The sequence below is a fragment of the Callorhinchus milii genome, unplaced genomic scaffold, assembly GCF_018977255.1.
Source record: "Callorhinchus milii isolate IMCB2004 unplaced genomic scaffold, IMCB_Cmil_1.0 Scaffold2, whole genome shotgun sequence".
Lineage (NCBI taxonomy): Eukaryota > Metazoa > Chordata > Chondrichthyes > Chimaeriformes > Callorhinchidae > Callorhinchus > Callorhinchus milii.
Window position 1 is genome coordinate 26,176,009 of NW_024704743.1, and position 22,283 is coordinate 26,198,291.

Consider the following 22,283-nt stretch of genomic DNA (forward strand, 5'->3'; position numbering starts at 1 on the left):
AACTTTATATGGGGATTATTGACCAGGACATTAGGGGAAACTCTCAGCTTATCATGAACATTTAGTGTTATGGTGTTAATTAGGTCCTTTCCCTGAGCACATTTGGTTTGTGGTGTTATAATTGATGATATTGCACATTGCTATCAATTGGGAAGATATCAACTTGATATTACAGAATCGTAAAGAAAGCCTTGAAGCCCGGACGAGTTTTAAAAAATCTGTGTGCTTTAATTTGCTATTGTGAGTCAAATATTCATCACTTTGCAAAATAAATAATATCCACAAAAGTACGATTTTAAAACCCTCGTCAAACACCTCAACCATCTTTTGCTATTTTAATCCGCTTTAATACACTTTTTGTATCCTTTCTTCCAGTAGCTGAGAGCACAATGGCTGACCATAAAGCCAACATGGTAAAAGGAGCAGCAGGAAAGCCACCCATCAGAGCTCAGAGCGAACATGCAAACGAGAAAGTAGCTAAAAGATCTGTGTCCGATTCCAACGGTACCAATGGCGGGGCAACTGCACCTAGTGAATTAAGTGCCCTTGAAGAGGCCTTTAGGAAATTTGCCGTTCATGGAGACACCAGAGCCACAGGAAAAGAAATGCATGGGAAAAACTGGTCAAAATTATGTAAAGACTGCAACGTCATAGACGGAAAGAATGTGACCATTACAGATGTTGACATTGTGTTTTCCAAAGTCAAGTATGTTCTTCATCTGCTGTTCTATGAATTATGTCTTTTTTTGAATTGTTGCTTTCATCTGTACTCTACTCACCGCTTTATTTTTCTTATGTGTTTTTATTTTTTTTAATCGAACCCTTGTCATTTGCTCTTTTCAACTCCCCACCTCCCCCCCCCATGGAATGCTGGAAAAATTCTTCTAGGATTGTTACAGTGCAACCAAATGTATAAATATTGTGGGCTAGGGCATAAATTTTCCAATAGTTTACGCTGTCTTGTGTGATCCAACAGGATCTTGTGTATGATAAGTGCCTAGTTCAGCTCTATAGAATTTGTATTAACCCTCCCATTTCCAGAGGCTTCAGGAATTGTATTTAGTGGGAAATTACATACCTGCTCAAATTGAGCCAAAAAGAGTGAAATATTTCAAGATACCTTAGATATTAAAGCCTAGTTGCTTTCATGTATTTATGCACTAAGTGATGCCAATCACGAAAAAAAGCATGAGGCTCAGTGAGAAGTGTATGTATGTGAGTGTGTGATGGTTTCTTTGCTCTATCAACCGTTGGCACCTGATCCTTAATCATTCCTCAACAAGTAAGATGGTAGAGCTCATGTATATTGGCCAAATAGAGCTGAAAAAATGAGTGGTCTGCTGGGCTTGACGAGACAACCATGAATGTGTCCTATGTGCCAACTCTTATTCCAAAGTTTCTTAATAACCCAGTTTCTGAAAGCTCCAAGCATAATTGTGGCACTTTCTATAGTTCATCTATTTTCATTTACTTCACGAACATCGTAGCTTTGGGCAGGTAGCTCATCCTAATGCTGATGATAAATCATTAAAAATAAAGTCCTTGCATTTTCATATAGCACATTTCACATTGGGAAGACATGTCAAAGCGCTTCACAAAATGTGCTGTAAAGTTTAGTGACTATTTTGCCCCGAAAGGCACAGAGTTGATGACACATAGAACAATAAATTGTACTTGACTAAGTGAATCATACAGCTCAGATATAATATCTTGACTCAGCAACTATTTGGTGGGAGGTGGAGAATTAAGTCATTACCTCATAGTTCATTGATTAATGGCATGGGTGGTTACTAGTCAACATTTGTGTCTGTCATTGTTGTCAAGCAATTTTGTACATTGCTCACAGTTTCAGTCCTTGATGGCTCTCAGTGTTATGAGTGGTTACAAAGCAATGCTTCTGTGAGCTCATTCCACGCCAGTAGCAGCTTGCACTATTTTGTTGTCTTAAGTTTAATCCTGAAATGTCCTGAATTTCCAGGATAATCTCATAGTGCATTCCTTAATGCCCTGCATTCTAGACTGCTTCAGTTTTGTTTCAAAATAACAGCAGTAACTTGCATTGATATAACTTCCTTCACACAGGGCAGGGTCTTGGAGCGTTTAACTGTGATGGTGATGGGCCTGGTGATGGGTCATGAGATACAGGTGTCGGCTGGTAACCATTATAATGCTATTTATAATTATGCCATAATAAGATGTACTATGAGGTAATTACTTATTTCTCCCCCTCCAATCATCACTAAATCCTTTCGTGGTACACTCTATTTTTGTGTTTTGGTTTAGGTGATTGTAGTGAAGGGTGCTTCAAATGTATGTTGAAACCCGCACTGAATGTACACCCATAAGACGTAACAGCAGGAGTAGGCCATTCGGCCCCTTGAGCCTGCCCCGCCTTTGCCACCTCTCGGCTGGACTACTCTAACGCTCTCCTCGCCGGTCTCCCATCCACAAAATCCAGATCATTCAAAACTCTGCCGCCCGCATTCTTACCCGCACCAAACTCCGCTCCCTGATCACCACAGTCCTTGCCAGACTGCACTGGCTGCCTATCCCAGAGAGGATTGATTTCAAAATCCTCACCCTCGTATTCAAGTCCCTGGACTCCTCTGCACCCCCCTACCTCTCTGACCTCTCTCGTCCCCCGAGTCTTCCTCTCCACCCTCGGCGGCCGTGCTTTCAGCCACTATGTCCCGTGGCTCTGGAACTCCCTTCCTCACTCCCTTTGCCTCGCTCCCTCCCTTCCTATTTTCAGGTCTCGGCTGAAGACCTTTCTTTTCGACCGCGCCTTTGGTCTCCTTCCTCTCCCTCCCCCGGCTCGGTCCCGGGATCCGTTACTGTCCAGCGCTCTGAGACGCCGTGCGGCGTGGAGGGAGCTATATAAATCCAGGTTTTTGTTGTTGTAATAAATTATGGATGATCTTCTAACTTAATTTCATTTACCTGCCCTATCCCCATATCCCTTAATACCTCTATCCTTTAGAAATCTATCAGTCTCAGTCTTGAATATGTTCAGTGACTGAGCATCTACAGCCTTCTGGGGTAGAGAATTCCACAAATTCACTACCCCATGAGTGAAGAAATATTCCTCAACTCAGTTCGAAAAGGCTGATCCTTAATCTTGAGACTATGACCCCTAGTTTTACATTCTCCAACCAGGGGAAACAGTCTCACGGCATCTACCCTGTCAAGACCCTTAAGAATCTTATAGGTTTCCATAAGATCACCTCTAATTCTTCTATATTCTAGAGGATTATAGGCCTAGTCTACTCAACCTATCCTCATAGGTCAACCCCCTCATCCCAGGAACCAACCTAGTGAATCTACGCTAAGGTGAGTATGTCCTTTCTTAAATAAGGAGAACAAAACTGCACACAATATTCTAGGTGCGGTCTCACCAAGGCCTTATACAACTGCAGCAAGACTTCCCTAACTCTTGTACTCTAACCCTTTTGCAACGACGCCAACATGGCATTAGCCTTCCTAGTTCCCTGCTGTACCTACATACTAATTATTTGTGTCTGGTGTACCAGGACACCCAAATCCCTCTGAATACTAACACTCCCCCTAGTACTAGTCTCTCCCCCTCTAGAAAATAATCCGCTTTTCTATTTTTACTACCTAGGTGAATAACTTCACACTTCCCCACGTTATACTCAATCGGCCACCTTCTTGCCCACTCACCTAGCCTGTCTATTTCCCTTTGATTTCTTCGTGTGTCATCTTCACAGCTTACTCTCCCACCTACCTTCGCATCGTAGATCCACTGTGATGGAGGACCTTGGATAACAAAAACTGGAATGAACACAGCCTCTTGCAGGCTGCCTCTTAAACTGGTTGTTTATAGATTTGGGATGGCTGTTTGATCTTGATTAAGCTCTTGCTAAATATAGCATGAGGTAGATTTAGCTGTCCTGGCCCCCTCTCTGAAACTCCACTCCTAGGTCCCTCCATCGCGCTCTCTGACTCCCCCTTTTTCAGGGTGTATCTCTGGTGTACCATGCTTTCGTCATCTTTCACCCCCTCCCCCCACTCACCTTTTCCTCCCCCGCCCACCCCACCACGCCATCATCTCCAGTAGGCACACCTTTTCAACATGAAAGGCGCCTATAAAAGTGTAAATTGTATATTGTCTTAAATTTCTAACTTGAACTAGTCTTGTGCTTTTGACAGTAAGTGCATTTGTTCAATTTAGCATGTTCCTTTTGATACAGCGGTATTTCATCTTAAATTTTAATAACGCCACGACATGCTCATTGTCTCCTTGCAGGTGTTTTATGGCTATTTAATTTTCACTTGGATCCTCTTTATAAGAACGGGGGAGGTTATTCCTCTCGTGCCCGTTCCCACTATTTTATTAGTTCATGGCAGTGCTTTTATCTTTTTGTTATCCACGTCCTTAAGATACTCTTCCTACCCAACGATCTGGCTTCTTTCAATTCACTGTTTGTTGGATTAAGTGGATTGTTTCCTGACTGTCCAATTTAACATTTTCAGGCGCTTTGAGTCATTCATCCTGTGTGAAAGGCACTAGATATTTGTTTTTTTTGTTCAGCTGAGTCACTCATGAAGAAGCTCATCACTATCCTTAAGAGTAATGCAATTCAGGCTGGGAGTTCCATATGTGTGTATTGCCTACACATGGAAATTTACCTCTGAATGGAATATACACTCTCTTCTCAGAGGGTTTAACCTGATTAACTAATTTTGGAAAATTTGGGGCTCAGGTTGGTAAGTGTCAAGGCTTGGAAACCATGTCTAGCAAGCTTCCTGCTGCTTTTCCAGTCAGGACCACCCTACAGGGTTAACAGGAGTTGAGTGGGAAACTAACTAACCGCTCCCACTTCCCCCACCCCGAAGGACAGACAAGGGCAAAGTGTTAGTAGACTTCAGTCCCCAGATTGCAAAGTTGGCATAACTCCAATCTCCAGATTCTAAAACAAATAATTGTTGATCTAGTATTAAAAGTGGAGCCAATAATTGGAGACAGTAAGATTTTATAAGATTATTGAATAGAATAGCAGGTGAGCCAGTAGTAGCTATGATTGGTTTGGTAAATTACCACACAATTCTAATCTGGATGGTACCATTTGCAGTATTCTGTGGTGAGTTTTGGAAAGAAACCTGCTTTAGGAAAGACTGTCTATCCAGTTGCTGCATAGGTATTGAGGTCTTTGGAAATGCAAGCTGCACATTGTGGTCACTAAAGGCATACTCTGAATTAAATTTCTGATTATCATCCTCCAAGCTCCAGTACTCCACTGCTCACAGCAATACATGAGGTGCTTTCTCAGTGACATTAAATTAATATGATCAAGATCATTTTCTACAATGAATGGTACTCCGATTTGGTTAAAAAGGCAGTGAATATTAACAGATGCTTGAATCTCGGCCAAAGATTACAAATATTTTAAAATAGAATTGCATTGTAGGTGGGGGAAATATTTAGTTTTCTTAAGCTTTCATGTCTCTGTGTTTGTGTGTATAAATGCACATGTGCATAATACGTGTGTGTGTGCCCGTGTGTGTCTGCTCCAAATGCATGTATAAACAACCTGAATCACACTGTTCAACAAGTTTGCCAGCCTGGCTCTCTAGGTAGCACTCTGGTCTCTGAGTCAAATATTGTAGTCCAACATTGGGACATTCAGCTCATAGTCTCGGCTGACAATGCAGTGTTTGGGAAGCGTTGCTTTGTCCGAGGTACATATTTCAGATGAGACGTTAAACCGAGTCCTGTTTGACTGTTCAGGTGAACATTGAAGATCCTGTGACACTAATTCAAGAAAAGAATACAATTTCTACCAGTATCCTAGCTAACAGTTTCCCAAATAAAATTGGTCCTTCATGCTTGTGGGGATATAGGCTGTGCGCTAATTATCCTGTGAAGCACTTTGCTGATAATGTGATGAGGAGCCATATAAAATGCACAGACTCTGACAATAGTTCATCAACTGTAGATTTTTTTCCTCAGCAGGGTTAAGGCTGCTGGATTTGACTTATTTGCAAAGAGATGCTTTCTGACAAGTAATACTTTCCATAACTTCACCAACTCTTGGCTGCAGTGAGCTGGGTGCTTGTTCTCTGAGTTCTAGTTGCAAACTGTAGTAGCAAACAGCATTTTCTGTGACTGAAATGACTGACAAAAGCTTGTTTCCACAGGGATTCTGCATTTTTGATAATGCAGACGTGTGGCAACATCTCCTCTTGAGATTTCAAAAGCTTTTCATAAGGGTTCATTTTTGTATTCTACAAAATGTTATGCTTTTCTTTCAGTCCTCAAAAAAGGCTAATTTACTTCTCTCGATAAAGCCTTGCAAGATTCCTGTAAGAAAGCGGACTAGTTTTCAGGGGAAGGAGTTCTTTGTGAATTTGGATTTAATATTTGAGTTATTGCATGCATACTTTACTAGAGCTAAACAGTGGCTGTAGAGATGATGGCTTGTGACTGCTCCTGTAACCTTTTCCGAGACCAGAAGTGGTCTCAAAGTTTCTCTCTTACATTATAGGATAGTATAGGTTTTGACCATAATTCTACTGCTGTATTACAAAACTACCTTGTCACTGGTTGTTGTGCCCAAGCTTTCACTTGTGTGTTGAACCGACTGTGAACTTAGTAACGTGGGGTTTAGGGTAAGGTCAGATTGTGACCTTCGAATCTATCCGGTGCCTGATGTTTATCATACTTTATTGAAGATTGAAAAAATGGAGATTGATAATAATAATAATCCCTGCATTTGATATAGCGCTTTTCATGTCTTCTAGACTTCTCAAAGTGCTTCACAGAATATTCTGTAAAGTGAATTGGCTGTATATTTTGTGGGTGAAAATAACATGGATGGATATGTTTTGGTATTAGAGAATAAATAAAAATACCTTGCATTTATATAGCATCCTTCACGTGGGGTTATGTCTGAGCACTTATAACCAAATATTCTGGAAGATTTATAAGGATATTCAGTTCGTACTTTTTACTGACCCTGGCGAGTTGAGTTTATAATCTCATGCTAAACACATGCTTCCAAAGTTGGGAAATTTACCAACAGGCAGAAAGTAACTCTCTACGTCTCCAGTCCTGTCTGGATTCTATTCATTTGTGGACTGTCATTGGTCAGAGTTAAATAACTTCTTATAATAATTGCATTTGATATAGTGTCTTATGTTAAGATGTGTCAAAGCACTTCACAGGATATATTGTAAGGCGGTTTGACTGTGTGGATGAATGTGGTAGGGTATTTTTATACAGCCATGTCCCACAAACGTAGCATGATATCCTGAAGTTTTAGGCTTGTTTTTTGGGAGAGGTTATCTGCATGTGTGAGGACCTGGGCTAATTTTCCGGCAGCACAAAACCTCAGGCAAGTTTCCTTGCTCCACAGACCTCTGTTTACCTAGCAGTAAGTAGGAATTGTTAGTTGATTGGCGGATCGCTTTTCCGAGGGTAATAATACCTTCAAAAAAATATTAAAAATAATAATAATTTGGTCACTCAATCCACGACTGTTTTTGGGACACTGCTGTCTGCAGTTGGTTGCTGTGTTTCACCCACAAAATATACAGTCAATTTACTTTACAGGATATTCTGCGAAGCACCATGAGACATCTTGAAGATGTGATAAGGCACTATATCAAATGCAAGGATTATTATTAGATTATTCGAACTGCTTGCTTCATGGCATTCTTAACAGTGGAAGACATTACACTATGGGAAACGGTAAATACAAGCCCTTTAATACTGCTGTAGCTACTTTTAGGATGCAGTATTGTTTCCAAAGCGTGAAAGGTTGTGTGGTGTGTAAGACTTGTACTTTAGAGGATCGCCCACTGTTCAACATGTAGAGAAAGTTAAAACAGTATATGAGCAAGGAGATGGAGTGCTGAAGGGAGGATGATGCATGAAGAGTTGAAAATGGGTGTAAGAAATAGAGTTTTCTTCAATGAAATTCCCTGCAGGTCAGCTTGACTAATGTCCATGGTAAGGAATGAGCAAACGGAGCTAGGGGTGGAGTGTTGGAGACAGGTTGAAGCTTGTGATGAGCTAGGAATGGGTGTAAGAAGGTGATTGTCATTGTCATAGATGAGCGCATTGACAGTTTTCTATAGCTGAGGTGGAATTCCATGTAAATCGGCTTACTACTTGTACATACACAGCATTTTATGCGCTTATGAATAGAAATTAGCCACATTATTGTGCACAGCCCCTAAACAAAGACTAACCTCATCCACTCAAAGTTTTAAAAGCTTTGTGAACAGCTTAAATGGCACAGTTGCTAAAGTACTCGTGGATAACATGAGCCACCTTAGGGGAAGAAGCCAGCATTTAAAAGCAGCCCTGAGTGAAAATTTATGATGGAAGAACTATTATCATTGTATTATACCACCAACAACAACAAAGTTACATTTGTATAGCGCCTTTCACGGCGGGAGGACATCCCAAGGCACTGACTACACTGGTCTATTATATTCGCAATATTAACAGAAATGTTAACTGCAGTGACTTAAACAGTGTTATGAACCAGTCAATCTTAGCTGGGTAAATGTCAATGATTCTGCAATGTCAGTTTGACAGTTCTGTAGTTTGAAATCATGGGAACTGTGACTCATGTGAGGAAATGACAATTATTCTACTCTTTCAAAAGGCTGTCAAAGTACATCAGAATATTATCCTTTGATCACTAGGGAATGCATTTAAGCTTAGCTCAAACCAATGGGAAGAAATCTCTCTTTTTGATAGTTGAGAAAGGAATGGTATACTTCAATGTATATCAAATACATTTGAGCTTTCTACGAAGTTCGAGTAATTGGCTTTCTTTAAAGCACAAAATTGGTCCAGTGAACCAAAGTTTGTTTTGAAACTAGAATTGAATCAAAGTGGTCAGATAGTTTAATTTGCCAAAAGCTTGAAAAGTGAACAAATTCAGACGCTTAAAGAGGCAGAAGGCTCCTATTTGAGTACTAAGTAAAAGCATGTATTGGCATTGAAACTACACCACACAGACCAGAAGGCACACCCTGTGGTTTAATTCCTTTTTTAACTTCATGATCTAAGGTTGTTTTGCTGCTTATTTTCTTTTCTTTTTTGTTGAATGTCACTGTGGTCACTTTGTTGGAGGTGGTGGTGGCGGACTTCCCCATTCATGTAGCGTTTTCTTTCTAAAGAAAATTCCTTTTTATATCGCAAGACTTTTCCTCCAAAGGAATTCAACTGGAGGACTTGGAGAGAGAGGTGAGAGGCCTCAATCTCGTTCCATCTAGCGTTTTGATTTGATGGATTCTAAAAATAGTTTCCTCTATTTATTTCAAAAACAGGCTTGCTGATCATTCCCCATTATATATATTTTAATGCCTACGAATGCAATGCTCTTTCTAAATAACTTCAAATAAAGCTTCAGTTAATTAGATGACTTCATTTTTATTGTAATAAAATGTAATAATCCTTACATTTGATATAGCACCTTTCAGATTGGAAGGACATCTCAAAGCACTTCACAATATATTTTGTAAAGTGTAATGACTATGTATTTTGTGGGTGAATGCAGTAGCCTAATGCAGTAATGTCTCTCAAACAACCATGAAAAAAAAAGACCCAATTTTATTCATCGCAAAGAAACTGTTTGGCTATCTGGTTGTGCAACCACAAAAAACATTATTTGTAAAATGTTAATTTGGCACTCCCGATAATTTAGAAGCCTTTTTTTGTTTTGATTTTAGATTATATCTGATTGCTAAACCTCATCTTTTTTAAAAAAAAGTAATGGAATACAAGTAAACTGACCAATACTTTTCATTCCCAATGTTGAGCATCGCTGAGCAGCCAGAAGCAGTAGTAGTTTTTTTCTGTACTATTCTTAAATCAAATAAATCTTGCTTTTATACATAAACTGTCCCTTAGTTTATGTGAATTCCTCCTATTAAATTCTTAGAAACCTTGTGGATTCGAAATTCTGCAGTTTTCTGAATGGTTGAATTAAGAGGACCCTGTGTTCCCATTTGATCTCATCCTTTCAAATATTCAAATCGTACAGCTCTCCCGTTACAGCATCAAGCTGTTTTGTAAATTAATCCAGTGTCCCAACCTGTTCCAGTTGTTAAGTGGGTAAACAAATACTTCCTGATGTCCGTCCTGAAATTGCCCCTTGCTACCCTGCACCTGTACCGTGTTCTTCTGCCTTGCAGTATTTGAATGTATTGTTCCGGGTTTACTTTCTCAATCTCATTTATAACCTTTAAATTCTCAAGTGTGGGGTAGCGGGAATTTGCCTTCAGCAGACTCAAAGACCAGTCGGTGTTAAATAATGCAAGGTCGCTGAATTGTTTGCAGGTTGACAACAGCAACAGTTACCCCATAATTTCAAAGTTGTTAGCCCTACAATTGGTGAGTAAATCTGAGTCAATTGTAAAATTTTAGAAAGGGACTTGGACAAACATGTAAAAAGCATAGGGGAAAGAGATGGGATTAGAGTAAATTGCTTCGTTGGGGAAGCTAGCACCAGTACAAACACAGGCATAATGAGCCGAATGACCTCCTATTACTGAAACCTCTGGTTCTATTTTTAGTATCTAACCACTTATCATTGGCGCCTGAAGCCTTCTGTATTTTGGCTTTTGTATTTGAAACAGAGTACCTTATTTGTCCGTGCTTGGATTAGCATGGCTGTGTATACTCTCTAGATAATGTAGAGTATTTAGTGCCTGTTTCTGAACTGTAAGGTTTTTTAAAAAAAGCAAGGACTCTACAGAACTGCTGAGTACATAGAGAGCCACAAAAATTTAAAGGACGTGAATAATTATTACTGACGGTGCTTCATTCTATGAATGAATATTTCTCCCCAAACGTACTGCCTATCCTCAGTCACAGCACTTGCTGCTTCCAGTTAACTGAATGTGCAGACTGACTGGGCTGGAGTCAGGATCTAGAAAATAGAATTTTATTTTCCTACTTGCTTATGATGGTGAAAAATCTCTTCATATTAGAAGCTCATTTAAAAAAAATACAATTGTGGTAGAAGTATGAAAGCAGCCAGACTGCGGTGGGATATATTTTATATGTTATACTCTAGCTGTAGGCTACATATTCTTGGGTTGAAATTCTACTCAGCTTCGCATGTAACTCCTTTAGCAATGTCAGCTGTTGATGGGATTTCCCTCCATTAGAATTGAACATTGACAAATGTAGGAAGGATGTTAAGGCATTGGAAAGGGTGCAGAGGAGATTTACGAGGATGGTACCAGGAATGAGGGACCTTGATTATGGGGAAAGGCCAGAGAGGCTGGGATTATTCTCATTGGAGCAGAGAAGGTTACGAGGAGACCTAATAGAGGTCTTTAAAATCATGATGGGATTTGATAGGTTAGAAAGGGGAAAACTGTTTCCATTGGTGGGTGTGTCAGTGACTCAAGGTCACAGATTCAAAATAGTTTCTAAAAGAAGCAGAGGGGAGGTGAGAAGAAATTTTTTCACGCAGTGAGTTGTTCGAATCTGGAACGCATTGCCTGAAAGGGTGGTCGAGGCCGATTCGATAACTACTTTTAAAAACGCAGTGGACGGGTATTTGAGGAGGAGGGTTTGCAGGGTTATGGGGAAAGGGCTGGGGAGTGGGATTGACATTACATTGCTCTTTTCAAAGAGCCGACACAGACTCGATGGGCCGAATGGCCTCTTTTTGTGCTGTAAAATTCTATGATTCTATTTTGTATTGTAAGCCTTCCATTTGTTATTGCGCTTTTCACGATGGGGTAAAATGGCTCAAAGCAATTTGCAGGCTTTACTGTGAAGAGGAGTGATTAAGTGACTGTGTATTTTGTAAGCAAACACAGCAGCCAATTTATGCACAAACAGCAATGTAGCAAATGACTGACTAATTTGGAGGACTATTGGCCAAGACACCAGGAAAAATTCCCTTCTCTTTTCGAGTAGTCCCATGGGATCTTTAATGTCCACTGAACAGGGAGATGGGACCTCGGTTTACATCTTGACTGAAGGATGGTACCTCCAACGATGCACCCCCCACTCCACTCCCCAAGCATTGCACTGGAGTGTGTCAGCCTGTCCTACACCTATGAGCTCAAGGTCTTGATGTGGCACTTCAACCCATGACCTTCTGTCGCAAAGACGAGAGCAGCTGAGCCAGGCTGATGCCATTCAAATCAACATGCTCAATATTACTGAGGTTCTGCATCATATTCTACATTTGTTGTGTGCAGGAGAAGATACAATTTAATGCTTGTTAGACACGAATAATGAATGATTAAAATGACCTCCTGTGTCGTATCATTTTGCCCACAAAGTATAGAGTCACTGCACCTTACAGTATATTCTGTAAAGGGCTTTGAGACGTTTCAAAGACGTGATAAAGCGCTATAACAAAGGCAAGGATTATTATTATTATTATTCTACAATGTCAACCATCCATCTGCCTTCATCGCAAGCAACTTACTACCGAGGTGCAAGTATCTCACCAAAACCAAAGTAAAACAAGCTGCGTGAACACCGAATGTAAATGACCATCCCTGTGAAGTGCTCTGAGACTATGTCCTATGTGAAGTTTACTATATAATTGCAAATAGATTGATGTAAGAGTTCGATGCATTTTATATGTCTGTTAAACCCTTCCTTCTATAATGTAAACCTTGACACTGCAAGCTGGGTGTGTTTCTCTACTTCCAGCAGCCCGACCGACTCGAAAGGCGCTATCAGTACAATTTGTTGTTGTTCTTAAAAAGTCTTTTTAAATAAATAAGGATTTGTATTCCAGGGGCAAATCTTGCAGGACCATTACCTTTGATCAATTTAAGGAAGGCCTTGAAGAGCTCGCACTGAAGAGATTTAAAGGCAAGGCTGATGAGGAAGCTGCCCAACAATTGTACAAGTTAATTGAAGGAAAATACCCGATCATTTCTGGTGTCACGGTACGTCCAAAAGTTTTTTTCTTATTAGAGCTAAGTATCCATTTTCTGTTACATATTTTAGTAGGGAATATTGCACGATTTGAAAGTTAAACAGGGAAGCCTTAGATAATTGTATTAACAGAATGCATTATCACAGATTGCTCACTCAAATAGCAGATGCTGATGTATCAGAGGTATGTGTTTCTGTCTTTCTATAGTTTGGTAAACAATGTAGAATGTCACAGTAATTGTTTAATTCCAATACTACGGAGTGTTCTTCAAACAACATGAAAAGAACACGTTGGGGTGCAATGGATTTAGTCAGTCTCTTTTTTAAGATGAATGTTCAAAGCATCATAGAAACTTACAGCGCAGTTTAACATTGCTCTTCATTGTTGTTGTGTAGATGATTCAGAGAAATGTACGTTTCCACGTGTGTAGAAGGATATACAATAATCTGTGCTCCTTTGCAAAGATGACCTGATCTTCAATACCCTTGTGCAAGCTTTCTACTGCCTACGTGGTCGGTACGAGTCTAACTTGGGGAGATCCTCCTCTACGTGTGTGTGTGTGTGTGTGTCTGCTTGCATATATGCAGCTTCTAATCCAGTCAAACCTGGACGAGCATATCAGAGAGTGTCAATCAGGCAGACAAGTTCAGCTGTTTGAATAAGTTTGGTGTTTCACCTCCTGCTCGCACACCTCATTCACACTCAACTCTCGTTCTTAAATTGTGCTTTGTGGAGCACATTGAAACCTCCTGGTTACACCACTGTGTCTGTTTTGTATGATAATTATACAGCCCAGCAACCAATTTATTGATGAAAGCAGTTAAACTAAAATAGTGACTCTTACTGCTTTAGGGCACAAAGCATTTTGAAGTGAAGGCTTGCTTAAGATGAACATGGAGAGGCTGACTGCCACACCTGCTTGTTAACTGCAATTTAACATTAAGTAGTTTACACTAGGGCAACAGTCAGAACAATACAGTAAACATTGCATAATTCTTATCTTTATCAATTGTATAATCGCCTAAGTCGTACATGCACCCGAGTCCCGTTCAGTTTCCATTTAAATTTCTTTGCACTACCTGTTAATCATCTCCTAGCTCGCTCCCCTGTCCTCCATTACACCCCCACTTACCGGCTGCATTGAATCGTGGAAAATTATGTCCTGACCTGTTGCCGAGTGTGCACTTACCGGCCGGCTGCATTGAATCGCAGGAAACATAGTCTTGATGCATCGACGCATGTGCAGAAGAACTTAATTTCCCCGCATTTCACTGAGATTCCAATGCTTGCCGGCAAGTGTGCATATGGCAATGGGTCAAGATGCATTGCATCAGGGGAAACATAGACTTGACTCGTCAACGCATTTGCAGTTACCGGCTGCACTGAATTAAGCAGGCGCAGTGCAGATTATTGATTAAATTAGATTTTATTAGACTTGTACAAGTCTGCCTGCAACTCAGACTTTGTAAGTCATATTAAATCTTATGGTCCCAATTGATACAACTTGTGTGAGTTTTACTGTACTGCTTTGCTCACAGAGCTCAACTGTGAGATGCCAGGCATTTCTATGAGAAAATAAAACTCTGAAGATCGGCTGAGGGTGTAAGATTCTATTTTAATATCAGAAAACCTTTTCTTAAGTACGATATTCACGTTATTTCTTTCTCTGCAGAAAGCAGTGCTGTCTCCCACAGTGTCGCGGCTTACAGACACCTCAAAATTTACCGGCTCTCACAAGGAAAGGTTTGATCAAAGCGGAAGAGGCAAAGGAAAAGCGGGCAGAGAATATCTGGTGGACAAGACCGGCTACGTAGCTGGGTATAAACACGCTGGCACGTACGACCAGAAAGTGAAAGGAACTAAGCACGAATAAACTCTTATTAAACAAGAGAATTCACCAGCTTATCCATGTCAATGCAATCCATTCCTAAGGAAACCTCCGATTAAAAGAAACTAAAGACCCAATATTTTTTCATTTCAATGTATTTCCAGTCTGTTAAAAAAGCCTTAGTATTTTGTTTTAAAGAATTGTTGCATTGAAGAGACTGATGCTACTGGTAGAGGGTAACTGCTATGCTCAGCACAACCTAAACTCAATTTCCCCTTTTGCCTTCCCTCTTCACTCTCCAGTCTCTTGTATCATTGATGAAATGAATGATTGGCAATGGTTAATGACTTGTTCATGTCCTTGGCTGGTGATGGACTCCCATATTGGATATTAATACTTTACAGATATGTCATGATCAGTGAGCCTGCCAGGAGATAATAAATGATGCTCCTTGTTCATTAAGGAGAGAAATGGAGGTGGTTCATTCTGAAACACTGTGGTGCGAAATCACCATGTCTTATTGTCTAGCAATGTACCTGCTGCATTGATTCCATGAAAGTGAGTTAGTTACTCAGGAGATCGCTCCATCTTTGCAGAGTAAGGATGATTTGCTGAGGAAAGGCCGTAGTATTTTGGAAATGGTAAAGGACCATGAAAGCATCCTGTGGGAGTGGGGCTCTGATCAAAAGCCTGAGTGGAAAAGAAAAGGCAGGTTTTCAAAGGATTCCTGGAGGGAGCATGACTGAAAGCATCCCTGGCTGGAAACTGCTCTGCACACTGATTTGATCCAAAGCCAAAAGTTGTTCAATGCGAATTGGACAAGGATGTTCAGCCAAACTTTCCCAAAGAATGTTGTCCCCTCAAAATGGGGTGAAGGAAGCATCGGCCAATTGCAGTGACCACCGGCTGTGGGTATTCCATGAATGGGACCCAGAAATGTAAACACCACTGGTTGTTGGGGAAAATCTGAACTTGCTTGTAGTTCCTGACTGACAACAAGCAGCACTATCAACTGGCTTAGAACAGGAGAATCTCACAAAAGTAACACAGACCGAGAAGCTTTTTTTCTTCAGTGAAGAAAAAAACAGTTACCTATAGATGCCTGTACTGATGAATTGGGCCATTTGTAGTTATTGATTTTAGAGGTTTGGTATTGTTGTGGGAATGAGATAATGTGAGGAATACGGCAAAGATTTGCAGTACTGTTGGGGCAGATGTCCAAGATGAAGCCGGTGCATGCCTTTGTACAGCTCATCTTGTGCCTCGGAAAAGGGAATATCATTCCTACTAATGTCCTGCCAGGATTTCTCCCCTGCTTTCCTGAAAACATTTCAATCCTTTGTCTTCCTGGGGAATGGTTTCATGAGTACCAGCCAGCCAAGTGGCTGTTGTATGTGAATTCATATGTGAACGTTGACAAGATTCTAGGACTTTGGTGAAGGCATCACTGCCGAGGGCTACCCTATCTTCAGCCAATCCATACATGCGCATGGTCTCTAGATAGTAATGGGGAGCGGGAACACAGTTTATTTATTTCTATTGCAAGTTTTCTAAGGCCAATTGTATGTTCCTGACTAAAATTAGCTAACTGAGCACAAACTGGGATTTGAAATGCACAGGCTCTGGTTTGTATGGCTCAATGCCTTTACCCACCGAAGAAGATGAGAATTGACCAGTTTGTAACATCACTGCATGAAATAAAATAGTGAATCATGGGTGTATATAATACAAGGATTATTATTATATAATACTGTCTTAAGAAGCCTGACTGTTCATTGTACTTCCAAACTATTGATGCCTTGTTCTGTAGGTTCAGAAATAAAATGCAAAATCCTGCCAATTTGTAGTTATTCTTCTCCCCGCCAATGATTTGGTTATAGGTATAGTTTAAAACTAGAATAGGGTGGAATCCATAGAACAGTTGTCCTGAATTCTAATGGTGTTAAAAAAGATCTGACATAATGTGGATCAGCACTCATCAAGATGATTCTCTCAGATGAAATAACCCGTATTACATCCATTGTGTGCATGATAGCTATGGACCTCATTCTCTGTTGTTACAATAATAGCCCTTCTCTCTCCCTCACTCACCTCCCCCACCCCCACCCTCCTCCAAATTAACACATTGAATCTGGCAAATACTGACCTTTGCATTTGACATACTGCCATCATTCTATTCCACTTTAACTGAATTTGAGCAGATTCGCTCTCTCTCCTTGAGTGAGAGATACTTTACTTTGTTTTGTATCTTGGGGGCTATTTGAAAGATTCCTTCTGCACACTTAGGAAGATTGTTTCCTAAAGGGCTACTACTGTTATAACTAATTAAAGCTTCATCTGAGCTACGCATACAATCTCTAACTTGTAAATGAGGTACATAGTGGTGTAACATATGATGGTTTGGGTTAGTATTGTTTTTAAGAAGAGACCTGCAAAGAAAATGTGGCAATACAAGAGGTTCAATGTTTTCTACAACTTAAATGATCAATTACATCAGATCAGTTATTGTTCAACGCACAACCTTCTCGTAATTGAAGAGAAATGGGACAAAGCAATTTCAAGAGCTAGAATAGCTTGACTTTTTATAATGTGATCCAAAATATTCCCTGTTCCATCACAGAAAATGACAAAGGGACACACACTTTGTCCACCCTTTCCAAGATTGTGGTTTTCTAGCAGAAATCCTACACCGATTTGATCTTCATATGTTTAGAGCATCTGTTTAAAGATAAATTGAGACATTTACTGCTCAAAATGTACCAAACATTTGTTTTCATCGTTTTCATCTTTTATTGGGAAGGAGGGATGGTTTAAATTGTAATCTTGTCCACAACTACTGTTGTGGATAAAACTCAATCCTTTGGTAAAAGTGGTAATGTTATTTCTTGCCTCGGCAAGACAAACTGCTTGGTGATGTCAGCTTTTCTCTGCAGGAAATCGTCCCAAATGGCAATATCTCCAGGGTGACAGGTCAGAGCTGAAGCCTTGCGGGTCACTGTGACATACAGAGTTTCCTTTCAGAAGATACAGATTAGGGCCAGCTTCCAGTAAGGATGCTGCTTTAATAATTGCTCCAATATCTACAATAGGACCCAAACCGGTGGAGCAAGAGCAGGTTTATCCTATATCTGGAGCAGATGGAGTACTTTGCTTGAACTGAGGCAGGTAATAGACAAATAGACGACTATGTGGGACGATTCTTACTATGCGATTCCTTTGCCAATGATTATCATTTCAATTCCCCCCAATACTACCAGAGAAGAATATTCAGAGCACAGAAGAAAAATGAAACAAAATAGAAAAATTATAGCTTTGTGGTATGTTGCCATATTGGAAAAGCCCAAACTGTAAATTTTACACGTGAGCTGTTAGGCCAGTCTACAAATTGTATCTTAATATTGTAAAATAACTGATCTAAGAAAGAATGTATACACATGATGTATTCATGTTGATTTCAAATTGTAATATTGCACTGTAAAAGATTAATGTCAATGCTGGATTTAGCATAAAATAGTAGTAAGTTATGAATTGTAGCATATTCTAAAATGCATGATTACACTGCCTTGTCTTGTTAGCCTTTCACTCAAGACTGAATTTGTTCAGAAAGATCTAGACCATTTCCATTATAGTACTTTACAATAAGTTCATCTTATTTAATTTGCTAATTGCTGCTGCTTTTTTTTTCTCATTCAAATGTATGACTTTTCTGTCCTGTGGTTGAAGTTCCAAGATCTGACATTGCTGAATTTTGGCAGCTTTTGTAAGTCAATTCAATGTCCACAACTAGTGAAGTCTATTCTACTGTACCAGATTCAAGCTGTAGTAGTAGTTGGGAACAAGCAATCCGGTTATGACTAAGGCTGTAGGAAAATCACTACCTTCTTACGCCTCAGTTAGGACTAATTTTCTTACAAAGTTTGATCTATAATTTTAAAAAATGGACAGATCCTAATGCATATCAACCATATTCTAACTTAACCATCTATGAATGGACTCATTACTCCACTGAACTGGTTCTGGTCTGAAGTAGGTAGCCTCTAGTTTAATGTAAAAAGAGGCAAAAGTATTTTACCAATTAGTTATATTCACTAATGTTGCAATGTAATTCAAATGGGCTGAAGTCCAGAGGTTTAGAAATGTTAATCAGTGACTGAAGATTCATACATTTATGATACTTGACTGGGAGCTTTGATTGTACCTCTTTTAGGGGATTTTATGTAGTACAGCAGATAAGGCAGGATCATGTTGTAATTACTAAACGTTATGCAAGAAATGGGGGTTAAATAACATTCTATGTTGTGCCAAAATAACAACCAATGTTTATCGTTTAAAAAACATTGCTCTGTCATTATCATGAGTGTATCTTGTATTTACAACACCTCTGCTTCCCCTTAGTTTTACGGCAGTAGACATTTTCAATGTCACTTAGAACAAACTAGACAGTTTGCTAAGCAATGTAAACTCTCTTTGCATCACTAATAAATGGAGTATCCAATGGCATTTTACCAGATGGTATTGCTCGAGCTTATGGTCAGTGATCCAGTATGTTGTGTAAAGTATAGTTTCTCATTCAGTTCAGTGTGCAGTTTGCATGTCTATCTTTTAATTCCTCAGATCACTTCAACTTCCCCTGAGTGAATTCAGTTACAAATCTCATGCAGTCATTCTGACCACAGATGAACAGATTCAGTAAATAGAGAGATAAAACACCATTCATTTGGGCAAAATACTCCAATAATGTTATTTGCTGCATACTTTGGGTTGATTCTCCTCTTGTAGAGCTCAAACCTGTGTTTGTTGGATGTCAAGTAACCAACTAGTGACTATCCTCCTTTGAGGGGAGGTGACACATTAGTAGAACTTGGAGCGGCAGACCAGTCATGGGAGCAGGGATTCTTCTCAGTCAGCTCCTGTTATTCCTGCAAGCTGGAGCTCAAATGAGTTGGATGGTCCTAGCCGGACAAGCCGCGGGAAACTTGCCAACCAACATTTTAAAAGATAAGCTAAGCCAATATGTATTCCACAAGCTTGGTGAATCCGCTGACCAGCGGAGAATCTCATCTGCTGCCAAAATTAGTGACTTTACTGACCAGTTCAAAATGCCCCCTGTTATTGATTATACTCTGGTTTGGCCTCTTGCCTGGAGAACTTCTGTTAACACAATCGATGAAAACCTAAGGCTCGAGTCAGAACAGATTTGTGTTTATTTCTGTTCTAATGTTGTGTGTCACTGACCAAGGGAGTAAAAGCTACAGGGTCACTTGCTTTTATTCACTGTTCTCTGCCTTCATTTTATTTTTTAACCCTGCCCCCACTGAGACCGTGACAACAGCAATGTTGGCAGAATAATGGTTGGAAAAGTTTTATACTGGATTGTGCTGAACAGCAGTTTTATTCGTACCAACTGCACTGTTAACTATCTACTGGTAATTCACTCTCTGGTTATAAAAAGTCAAGTTTGCATCAAAATGCAGCTCTTATGAGGCCTGTTCAGATAACATAGAAATTTATGATCCATCTCTCTCCAGATAGTAATGTTTATCGATTGCTACCATAGTGCTAAGTGTATCTTAAAATGACCTAGATTACCAGGTGTGGGGAAAATATGGATTAAGTGCTAGAGTTCAAATGTGTAAAATAATGATCCTAACATCCCACTGAAGTACTAGTGCCTTCTCAACTATTTGTAATCTGGTTAACAATCACTGAGGCAAACCATTTGCTTTGAAGTTGGAATTGCAGTGGTGGTATTGTATATTCATTCCGTCCTTTAGCTGTTGGTAACTGAAAATGTATAGGTGCTGAATTACCTTGTCCAATAAAAATCAATTGAAGCCTTAAGAGAATGTGTTGTATATATCTTTACTCAAATTATTGAAATTCTACTCTGTGAAATTAGTGGATATCATTACATAATACATGTAATATTACATAATATATGTAATATATTATTTCAGGCAGGGTGAAATGTTGGGCAAGTTTCCTTACTTCACACACCTGTTTAACCTAGCAGTAAGTAGGAACTTAGTTGATTGGCGGATCGCCTTTCTGGGGGTAATAATTCCTTCAAAAAGTAATAATAAATGGGTCACTTCAATCCACGATGGTTTGTGGGACACTGCTGTCATGTTTCGCCCACAAAATATAGTCAATTCACTTTACAGTATATTCTGTGAAGTGCTTTGAGATGTCTTGAAGATGTGATAAGGCGCTGTATCAAATGCAAAGATTATTATAACCCTTGTGTGGATCAACATCTCAAAGCACTTCAGTTTCCAAAAAAAGTAGTGTAGTGATTGTATTCATAGGGGAATGTGCCAGCCAATTTGCATAATGTCACACACACTGGGAGAAACTCCTTTTCTCAAATTGTACCGTGGGATGTTTCATGTCTCCCTGCCCAGCCAGGCAGGACATTGGTTCAACATCTCATTCCAATGGACTGCATCTCCCTCCAACAACTCAGGGTTTCTCCAGCATTGCATTTGAAGTGTCAACCTGGACTATGAGCTCAATATTAATAATAATAATAATAAAAATGATAATAATCCCTCAAGAAAAAATAACTTGATCACTTGGTAATTTGTGGGACACTGCTGTGTGCAATTGGCTGCCTTTTTTCGCCCACAAAATATACAGTCAATTCACTTTAGTTTATTCTGTGAAGCGCTTTGAGATGTTTATAAGATGTGAAAAGCGCTATATCAAATGCAACGATTATTATTATTATAATGTCCTGATGTGGGGCCACAATGTTTCTGACAAGACAAGAGTGCTACCTGCCTGACCATTAATTTAATTAAGTAAATAATAAGGTGGAAAATTTAAAACCAACAAATTACCTTGCCACAAACCACTGGGCCAAGTTGCTGCAGGTGAATTCTTCAATACCAACAGGTTAAAGTGGTACAAAATGTATTTAATGGGAAAGTGAAAGTGCTGAGGGAACATTACAGCATTCATGTTTATCTATCGCTATTTATGATGAACACTGTTTTTTTTGGAATAGAGGACCCAGATATAAATCAGCTTTTGATTCCCTAGAATTCACAAACATTATAACCGTTTCTAATTGAAAATTGCATTTTCAGGGCGTGAGGCCAAGTGAGAGCTTGGAGTTTTTCCAAATGAGAAGAGAAAATGCAAGGTCCAATTACTGTGCCCTGCTATCCCAGCAGCTGTCTATACATTATTATAGCTTAGGAGCAAGTCTCCAGCTTTTGTTATCAGCAGAGTTAACAAAAGTTTAACATGATACAGAACAGGGATTTAAAGAACAAATGAAAAGAAACAAGTTCTAAAATTATTTTTTCTAACAAAATACCTATAGATTGTGGGATAAAATAGGAAGTTTGATAACAAACTCACACCTAATTGAATTGTATTTTAGGGTGAGTCTAAGATGTTGTGGTTACGATTTGCTGCTTATTGTACTCCCAATAATATTTCATCTCTGCTGTCAAATGTCAACTGGAGCCAAAAGCAATCCTAGAAATGCAAGCTCTTTTTTTTGCCATGGTTTACGTTTTGTTCTGTTTGGACTAGAGAAAAAATGATTA

At 39.6% G+C, this 22,283-nt stretch overlaps 1 protein-coding gene across 1 annotated transcript in view; it reads left to right on the top strand.

Annotated features, from left to right (window-relative positions):
* Window positions 1–20,565, top strand: part of LOC103176227 (tubulin polymerization-promoting protein) — a 21,067-nt gene extending 502 nt beyond the window's left edge. Inside the window, exons 2-4 of the mRNA XM_042331895.1 lie at window positions 376–706; window positions 12,753–12,906; window positions 14,569–20,565. Coding sequence (XP_042187829.1) covers window positions 390–706; window positions 12,753–12,906; window positions 14,569–14,769 — 672 coding nt within the window. The 5' untranslated portion in view covers window positions 376–389 and the 3' untranslated portion in view covers window positions 14,770–20,565. The remainder of the gene's footprint in view (window positions 1–375; window positions 707–12,752; window positions 12,907–14,568) is intronic.
* Window positions 20,566–22,283: the final 1,718 nt, after the last annotated feature.